This window comes from Camellia sinensis, chromosome 3, assembly GCF_055761805.1.
Source record: "Camellia sinensis isolate YWXY chromosome 3, ASM5576180v1, whole genome shotgun sequence".
NCBI classification, from domain to species: domain Eukaryota; kingdom Viridiplantae; phylum Streptophyta; class Magnoliopsida; order Ericales; family Theaceae; genus Camellia; species Camellia sinensis.
The window spans coordinates 157,016,645-157,026,370 of record NC_138963.1 but is presented as its reverse complement, the minus strand read 5'-3'; the positions used below and the strand labels follow the sequence as shown (position 1 = coordinate 157,026,370).

General features: G+C 32.0%; 1 protein-coding gene across 2 annotated transcripts; it reads right to left on the bottom strand.

Moving 5' to 3' along the window:
- Positions 1-1,173: 1,173 nt before the first annotated feature.
- On the bottom strand, positions 1,174-6,592 carry LOC114321250 (wall-associated receptor kinase 2). Of its 2 annotated transcripts, XM_028268432.2 has the most exons (4): positions 6,008-6,592; positions 3,743-4,679; positions 3,285-3,455; positions 1,174-2,621 (listed from the first exon to the last, which is right to left on the bottom strand). In XM_028268432.2, the coding sequence occupies exons 2-4, from the start codon at positions 4,641-4,643 to the stop codon at positions 1,429-1,431; spliced, it is 2,265 nt and encodes a 754-aa protein (XP_028124233.2). In that variant the 5' UTR covers positions 4,644-4,679; positions 6,008-6,592; the 3' UTR covers positions 1,174-1,428. The 2 variants fall into 2 exon arrangements, with proteins under 2 accessions (XP_028124233.2, XP_082777329.1); XM_082921203.1 differs by lacking the exon at positions 6,008-6,592 and having other exon boundaries at positions 3,743-4,755.
- Positions 6,593-9,726: the final 3,134 nt, after the last annotated feature.

Sequence of the window (9,726 nt, the reverse complement as noted above, 5' to 3'; positions counted from 1 at the left end):
GAGAGGAGGTCTGGTGCCAGAGGTGAGAGAGATTAGAGTGGGATAGTGAGAGGAGTAGTGGGCAAAAATTTGTCCAGGTGAAGCAAATCTGAACCATTGAATCTTCCACCATATTTCTCAACCATTAATAGCAAATGACACGTAGGACAAATTTGCTACATTAGAGAAAATTCAAAAACCTTCCTACGTTATTATATAGATATTGTATTATATATATATATATATATATACATATATTCCTGGTGAAGGTTTCATTGTAAATTCCGTATTCTTACCTCTCACTCACGGGTACCACTGCTCTTACCTACAGGCACAGTACCCAGTGTAAGTGAGAGATACAATTTTCACTTGCATTATATGAATTTATAATTACTTTTTCCATTTGCCATTTATATATGGAATTCTCCTTATGTATTATGATGATAGCGTTGGTAACGTTTACGTTTTTTGTTTATGTTTACAAAAATTTTATAAACTGATTTTTGTTTATTTTTAGAAAAACATAAATTATAAACAGGTTTGGTTTGAACAAAATGTTTAAAAAAATTAAAAAATATAAACTAAAAAAAGATGTTTGTTAAGGCCTAAAATATTTATATTTATTTTTATTATTTATGACAATGAGATCACACACATTATAATTGAAAAAAAAATAATTGAAAATAAATATAATTGAAAAAAAAATTATTTGGAAAAAAATTAATTAAAAAAATAATTGAAAAAAAAAATTAATTGGGAAAAAAAATAATTGAAAAAAAAATTAATTGGAAAAAATATTTTAAAAAAATATTGGAAAAAAAAAATTATTTGAAAAAAAATGAAAAAATATTTGAAAAAAAAAATTAATTGAAAAAAAAATTATTTGAAACAAAAATAATTGAAAAAAAATTATTTTAAAAAAAAATTAATTGAAAAAAAAAATTAAAAACTGAAAACGTAAACTCAATGAGTATTGAGTTTACATTTTTTCCTCAAATTTATAAACTGAAACAACCATTTATAAACTAAAAAAATTATCAAACAAGTTTTTATGACAGTTTTTAAAATTTTTGTAAATATAAACTGAAAACGAAATAGTTACCAAACAGGCCCAAAGTATCCCAATAATTGTTTTTTAGAAACACATAAACTGATATCACAACATGACATTGAATTCATATGGATGGACAATAATTTCATAAGTGAATCCCACTAACAAATTCTGTAAAATTTTATTTATTTCATGTATTTTGATAAGTCTAGAAATATAAAATTTAAAATATGACACAAAATGATATGAACGGACAAGATTAATGAAAAGTGAGTGAGTCACTAACAAACTTTTACATAAGAAAGTAAAAGAAATTTAAAAGAATTCATCACTTGTATGCAAGTGTAACAATCATCAATGAAGTTGTTATCATCACGGACAAACACAAAACAATCAAATCACCTCCCACCATGCAATAGCATATCTTCCACCATACTATCAACCCCAACTCTTGTTGTGTTGCTTCCACAACCTCCAACTACATATCCAATTGATGCGTTACCAAGCATGTTCTCAGTCTCTGCATAATTCAAACCATTTTTAGATATCTTTTTCCTGATCAACCCCTCCAGTTCCATCGCCACTTCCTTCATATAAGGCCTTTCCTCCCCTTTTACTCTCAAGCATCTCTTTGCAAGATTAGCAACTTCTTTGAGCTCCTCAGTGTTTCCTTCAATTACCATGTGTTCATCAATAATTTGGTTCAAGCAATCATTGTTCATACAAGTAATAAAATACATAGCCAGATTTCTCTCCTCTTCTGGCCTGTTGAATGACAATGCCTTCTTTCCAGTGATTAACTCTACAAGGACTACTCCAAAGCTATAAACATCACTTTTCTCAGTCAGCTGGCTTGTAAGCATGTATTCAGGGTCTAAGTATCCAAAAGTTCCTTGCACCACTGTGGCTAATTGATTTTGGTCTAATGGAACCAACCTTGATGCTCCAAAGTCCGACACTTTTGCAGTGTAATTATCATCTAAGAGTATATTTGTAGACTTAACATCTCTATGGATGATAGGAATCGACGCTGCAGAGTGCAAATATGACAGTACTCCAGCAGTTTCTGCAGCTATTCGCAAACGATTTTCCCATGATATATTAGATGCCTTGCTTTGATTATGTATATGCTCAAAGAGAGTGCCATTGGTGATGAATTCATAGACAAGTAAAGGGACTTGAGTTTCCAAACAACAACCTAAGAGTTTGACCACATTCCTATGATTGATCTGTGAAAGCACGACCACCTCATTGATGAATTGCTCTATTTGACTTTCATCCACCATTTGGGATTTCTTGATAGCCACTATCTTGTTTTCTGGTAGAATTCCCTTGTAAACTATTCCAAAACCTCCTCGGCCAGCAATTCTACTCTCATCATAGTTGTTGGTAGCCTGCTTGAGCTCTTCTGAAGTGAAGATTTTAATCAATTCCTGTGTCGGTTTGTCTTGTCTAGAGAGTTGTTGTTGCAACATCAATCCACCATTCTGCCTAAAGAATTGTTCTCTAAGCTTGATGAGCTTTCTTTTCCTAAAAATCCAGTACAACCAAGAGCTACTCGCCAAAACAACCGTTCCACCAACGGCGAAACCTGCATTTCAAATTAGTCATTTTTTTAACAAAGACTGCATATGGCAAATATTTTGGTTTAAAAGAATCAAAATGAAGGATTGCAACAATTTTATATTAGAAGAGTGCAACAGTTAGTCCTTGAATGATCCCAATTATATGACAAATCAGAGTACCTATATGATTGGGTGAAAATTAAATACAAAGGTGATACCATGTGTTATCAGTGTCACATGGTATCACCAACCAATAAAAAAAACTATATGGGAGGGATGAACCATTTTTTAGGATGCCAAATATACCTAGCAGGAAAAATAGCAATTAATGATTGGATGGTGATACCATGTCATTGGTATCATGGTTATGTTCAATTTTTTCCTCTATATGATCGCAGTTTTAACTTAGTGAACTGACTTGTAAACCAATGTAGAATCACGTATTGACTCGAATGAAGAACGTATACACAAGAAATTACATGCACACAACAAATAGACAACACCCAAAGACTATAGGGGAAGCAAGTATGGGATGCTACTATGTTAAAAAATATGCATTATGTATTTATGATTTCAACTGACAATGACATTATTAGTTCGAACAAGAAAGCCACACTACACATGATTCAAGTATTTCACACGCACACACATACACACACACATACATATATATATATACACACACTTACCAACCACAAGCTGAATCACCAGAAATCGACCAGCAGTGCAACCATTTCCATCTATTCTGCCATCGCCATGGTATCCCTTGGGGCAAGAACATGTATAATTTCCTAGCGTGTTGACACATTTATTTTTATGTTCACACATATTGACATTTGGATATTCACACTCATTTATGTCTGCAAAACAATCAAAAGTGGCTCCTATTAGGGTAGCACCAAAAGTAATAGGGAAATGATATTAGTCACCTGAATTTCACTATTTTATTTCATCTCTTATATGTATTCATATAGTAATAAATTTTGTGTGTACATATAGAATGCATAATATATGAAAAAAAATAAAATAATGGAACCTACCCATACCATGACATGGAAAATCACAGAAGTAAAAATATTTTAAAAAATATTCAGATGGCATATAATCAAAAGTAAATGAATCCAAACATGATGAACCTATTAATTACCTTGGCAACCATCTAAGAGGTACGAGTTTCCTTGGTAACCTGGCAAGCACTTGCAAATATAACCACTAGTGCTAGGACCATGGTCTGGCTTATAGCAATCACTATTTTGTCCACATGCATAACTCGTTTGATTTCTTTTAGCCTCTTCGCACGTAAAAATATTACTCCTTATTGTCCAATCAAGCACCATAGGCATATATTCTTCACTAAAATTACCGAGGTAACTTCTGGAAAAATTAAATGCACCATCTTCAACAACAAAAGCATAACTACAGGGATTAAAGTCGAATACTTTCCTATGAGCGGTGAAGCTCGCTAGGGAAATGTCTGCATATGCCCCTCCGTTCGGGAGGGAGGTTTGGCAACACCCAATTCCAGAGCAATTTCCATCGGGAATGTAGCCACGTGTGCTACATGCAGACAGACACCCAGTTGTAATGAAATAATTGTGTGCTACTCCAGAAACTTGGATACTTGCACTTGTGTCACAACCAATAGCAGTGAACTTGTTTTTGGTATTAGATATGGTGAATTTGGGCAGCTCGAGCGATGTGTTGATGTTGCTTTGTAATGGTGTACCTAACTGGTCATAACAATCACGAGATATTGACTGCATGATGCGTAACTCACCCTCCTCGAGGAATATATCTGAAATAGTGATATTGGTCTTCCCAATATATGGCTTGGATTGATTACAAGTAACGAGGAAACCTTCTTCCAAATAACAGTTCTCTTTCAAGCCGAATGGGTATGGGATGCTTACATTTCCGCAAAGGTCCGTGCAGCCAAGCTTTTTTAAATCTGCAATTGTTGGTGGTGCTGCAACTGCTGATGACAAAATCATTACCAGAACTACTACTATCATGATGAGTTTCACTAGCATTGCTTGTGAGGAGGCCATGGCTGGCTTGTTTCCAGCTTCTTGGCAGCCGCTTTTCTGTGTTCAAGACCATAGAAATTCATTCGAACAAATATGTAAACAAATTCATTGGGACTATGTACTTGCATGGTCCAAAAAAAAAAAAAAAAGAATAATATGAAAAATCACAAAATGCTATGGATTGGGCACACATCCATGTGATATTCTAGAAAGACTAGAATTTCTGCCTCATAACAGGACATAATTATTTATTTATTTTTTATTGACAAGTTGTGAGTAGTAAAGTCCTACAAACTCCATCTCCACACACCAAATTTACTAAATTATGATTCACCTCTGCCCATTTTGTCTCCTGTAATAATGCAAAATCAACTTCCCTTGCTGCAAGTAACCTTCTAATTTCTCTCCTTGTCTCTAGTTTCCCTATTCCATGAAAATAACTTCATTGAAACAAATAGGTAAACACCCTTAGTGCAATAGTGCACTCAGAACTACTCATCAGCCCCTCCCTTTTCAAATAACCTCATCTCATTTTCCTACATTTGACCAATCCTACCCAAAGCTTCCCTTTTACCATCACTAAAATCCAAATCCAACATCTTACCAATTTCTAACACTGATTCTGCATCTTCCTTAATCAGCCTAATCCCATTATGAATGTTCTGTGAAGAAACTGATACATTCATGTTACCCTCCTTTCTCTTTGTCTTGCCTTTCTTCCTCATCTTACTATACTTTCCCCCATTACTAGAATCTAGATAAGTCACTGAAAATAAGATTACCCAATCACCAAAAAAATATCAACAAATCATTTTAGGTGAATTTCACTTTTTATCTTCTAAACTATCACCAATTTTTTATTTATTTATTATTATTTGATCTCTAAACTATCAATTTTATCCATTTAGTACCTAAATTTTTGGATTTATCTTCATGTCATCTAATTGGAGATGATTGTACAAATTAGTAACTTTTGAAGCCTAATTTGATGGCCAAAAAGTAATTTTATAATTTAAATCATAAAATCAAACACCTATTAAATTAGTTGTGGAATATAAATTGTTCAAATTAAAAGGAAAAATGAATATTTTGTTGTATGGTAAGTTGTTCAAATTTTAAAATGGCAACTTTTTCCCCCCATCAAATTAGGCTTCACAATTATTGATTTGTATAGTCATTGAATCACATTAACAGAAATTAAAACTTTAAGAACTAAATATACCAAAACCATAACCTAAGGATGAAATAGGAAAAATAGCAATTGTTCAGGGGATAAAGATGCTTCAAAATCATTCAAACATTTAAAAAAAAAAAATCAAAAATCAAAAACTAATAAGGCAATCCAATAACCATAATCACATCAATGGAAGATTATAGATGCCTACCTCAAAAAATCCGTAAAAACAATTTTTCTTGGCTTGCCTTGTTGAGAACTACCTTGAATGATGTATAGGTGTAAAAAACGGCACACCAAGTGTATGATAATATGCTCGAGAGAGTGTAAGAATGGTTGATTGGGTTGGTTTTGTCACAAATTTGCTAGACTCTTGGCTTTTCCTCTCTTTTCTGTGTTTGCTTCCTCAAAAAAGTTTCATAATCCTTTGTTGTTCAAAAGGTAAGGATTTTCCAGAGGTTATGTGAGATGAGACTATACAATTATTATGAATTTATTATTATTTTTCTTAGATTTCCGGGTCAGAAAAGATTAAACTACTTCTACTTTACCTTACAACAATCTTCAAATTGGGAACGTGTATGATTTATAATTAAGGAAAGAAATTACATAATTTTATATTTTTTAATTTATAATTAAAAAAATAGTTATAATTACACAAGATATGAATTATAATTAAAAATTATAGTAGAATTCTTCCCTCAAATTATTATAATTTAAAAAAAAAATTATTTGTATTTCTCATACTATTACAAATGCCAAAAAGATTGACCAACCAGCCCGCCAGACTTGACTTCTTTCCCATTTGCATTTTATATATATATATATTTTAAAGTTACGCGGTTCACCAAATACTTACCTAGAAGATTCTTTTTTTTTTACACAATTGGTTCATATACTTTTACAGTTTTAATATTTGTTTGAAATGATTTAAATAAGTGTATTTTTTATTTTTTATAAAAAAAAATATATAAAAAAATAGAGAGGTGATATAATAATAAAAAAAAGATAAAAAATATACTTATATAACATACCCCAAACAAGCTAGTTTTTGTAGTTATAATTTTATTAATTTTGTCCATATACTTTCATTTTAGTTCCAATGTATTCCTTCTATCATTATTGGTTAATATTCAAATGGAAAAAAATAATAAAATTTATGAAATTAGAGGGCCAAAATAAAATTCTGGTAAGATTTATTAATTTTTATTTTAAGAGTAGGAATTACTAGCATGCACATGCCAGGCAAAAGTGTTAGTTTTCTATGCAAAAACAACAATGACAAACAACAATGGGATCACATTAGAATATAAATGAAAATATAATATTTAAATTGTTGAAATTGAAACTACGAAAATTAAAGTAAAATTTTGTGAACACTACCGCGATCAGTGATATAATTTACCATTCTCTCTAATCCTTTGTTTAGTTTGAGCCATAGGTCAACCACGGATCACACTTCAATGATTTGATCTGTTAATTTTATTGATGTGCAGATCATTCATAAAAAAATGAGATTGATAATCAAACAATCTGTTTCAAAATTATACTTTTCATCTATTTTGGTGAATAGAGATGTGATAAAATCATATTGCTAAAATTATCTGATCAATTTAATTTTTTCATAGATAGTCCACACAGTAAGATTTAAAAAATAAACTAATTAAATTATCAAAACAAGATCCAACCAAACTGGCTCAATCCAAATAGTGTACACAAACCCAACCACATAGTGTAAATCAAATCTTAGTTGCACTTCATCAATTTATAATTACTGTCAACAGTTAGTCATTTATTTATGAAATTATCCATATATCCTAAAGTATTTGAATAATATCGATTTACTATAATGAAAAGTACATATGAAAATGTAAATTAAATTGAAACAATCTTGTTGGAAATATAATTGGGTTTTCGGCAACTTTAATTTGAAATTAAAGTAGAACCCAACTGCCGGTTGAGGTGGGTCTGAGTGGTTTTGTATTATCTTAAGTGAGAAGATTGCAATACATAAATAATGAGATGAAACCATTGAGTTGTGAATGAAAATTGTCTCATAAAGTGGGCTTCAATAAAGTTGGGTTTAGATTTGGATTTAGTCTTGGTTTGGATTGGGCCGAGACTTGTACTTGTGCATGTGCTGGGCTTAGTCTTGGACTTAGACTTGGACTTAGTCTTCAGCTTTGGGCTGAGCTGTGCTAGGCTTAGTTTGTACATGTGTTTGAGATTGGGCTTGGATCGGACTGTGACTAAACACCTGTATCCATTTTGCAACTCATCTAGTTTAATTCTCAAAACTTGTACATTATATGCACATTATAATTTATATAATGGTTTTGGAGTTTTGAACCTTTGTAACTCTAGCCCTAATGGCTAGAGTTGATGACATTTGATGACCCCATTGATATTAGCCTTCATGGCTAAGGCTCTCCCCTACCAGTATAAATAGAAGTCTTTTTCCTCCAATTTAGAGAGGTTTTAGAGAGGTTTTGTAATGGAAAATGAGATGGTGTTTTGAGATAAATAGTTGGAGATGATTTTTTACACCAAAGAAAATTTTTCCTATCTTCCTTTGTGAGCCTCTTCTTTGGTTCTTGTTAGAGAGAGTCCAACCATTGTCAAATTCGCCGAAGTTATTCAGAACATGCTTCTGCATTAGCTGGTTTCGACCGTCGTATCCTATAAGGCAGGCACCGGCATACCTCCAGCACTCATCGAGAGGCGGTGAATTTGTTTCAAGGAAACTGTGGTATCACACAGACTTCGGTTTGCTTCTTTTCTTATTATTTGTTCTTTAATTTTTCATAATTTAGTTTATCTCGACGAGTTCTAATATTTAGTTATCCATGTTAATAATTTATTCTTTTAGTAATGTGATCTAATTTATTTTTGTATTTAGTTGTGTTGTTTATTCTTTATTTCATCCTTTAATAAAAATAAAAATAAAAATAAAAATAAAAATTATTTTGTCATTTCTATTTCATTTATTTTATATATTTTTCTTGTATTATTATGAAAAAATACCAACAAATCTAACGTAGGCACATAATTTTACAAAACACAAAAGACAGGAATAATAAACCGTTACCCAATTTGTTGTCATTGTGGTCAAAAAAAAAAAAAAATCACCTCCCATCATTCATTGGCAACATCATATGTTCCCTCACACTATCATACCCAGTTGTTGTTGTGATACTACTACTAGTAGTAGTGCAACCTCCAAAGTCATACCCACTTAACTTCCCACCAAGCAAGTGCTCACTTTCTTCACCATTCAAATCAATTTTAACCCATGGATGCTTCTTCATCTTTTTTTATGATATGCCCCTCTAACTCCATTGCTACTTCCTTCATAGTAGGCCTCTCCTCTCCTTTTACTATCAGGCACCTCTTTGCAAAATTAGCTACTTCTGTGAGCTCCTCAACAATTCCTTCAATTTCTATTTGTTCATCAATAACTTGGAATAACCGATCATTTTTCATACATGAAAGAAAATACCTAGCTAAACTCCTCTCCTTCTCTGGCTCACTTTCTTTCTAGTGATTAACTCCACGAGGACTGCTCCGAAGTTGTAAACATCACCTTTTTTTTTTTTTTCAATTGATCTTGGTCTAGTGGAACCAACCCCGATGCTCCAAAGTCAGACACTTTTGCAGTGTAGTTATCATGTAAGAGTATATTTGTAGACTTAACGGGGCTTGTTTGGTTTGTATCTTAAGATATAATTTTTGAGAAAAATTTTCAAAATTTTGTTTGGTTCAAATTTTTCGAAAAAAATTTCCAAAATCACTTTCTCTCTCCTGCACATCAATCAATCATTTTTTCTCTCCTCTCTCTTTCTCAATCACTTTTTCTCTCACACACATCTACTCAACTACGACAAAATAGCAAATCATCCCAAACTCCCAAACTTCAAAACTATTTTCAAA

Excerpts from the sequence above, each read along its gene's own strand:
- LOC114321250 (XM_028268432.2), bottom strand. The coding sequence starts at position 4,643 with ATGGCCTCCTCACAAGCAATGCTAGTGAAACTCATCATGATAGTAGTA. Across the intron at positions 3,456-3,742 it reads CCTCTTAGATGGTTGCCAAG|ACATAAATGAGTGTGAATAT; the intron begins GTAATTAATAGG and ends ATTGTTTTGCAG. Across the intron at positions 2,622-3,284 it reads GGTGATTCAGCTTGTGGTTG|GTTTCGCCGTTGGTGGAACG; the intron begins GTAAGTGTGTGT and ends TTTGAAATGCAG.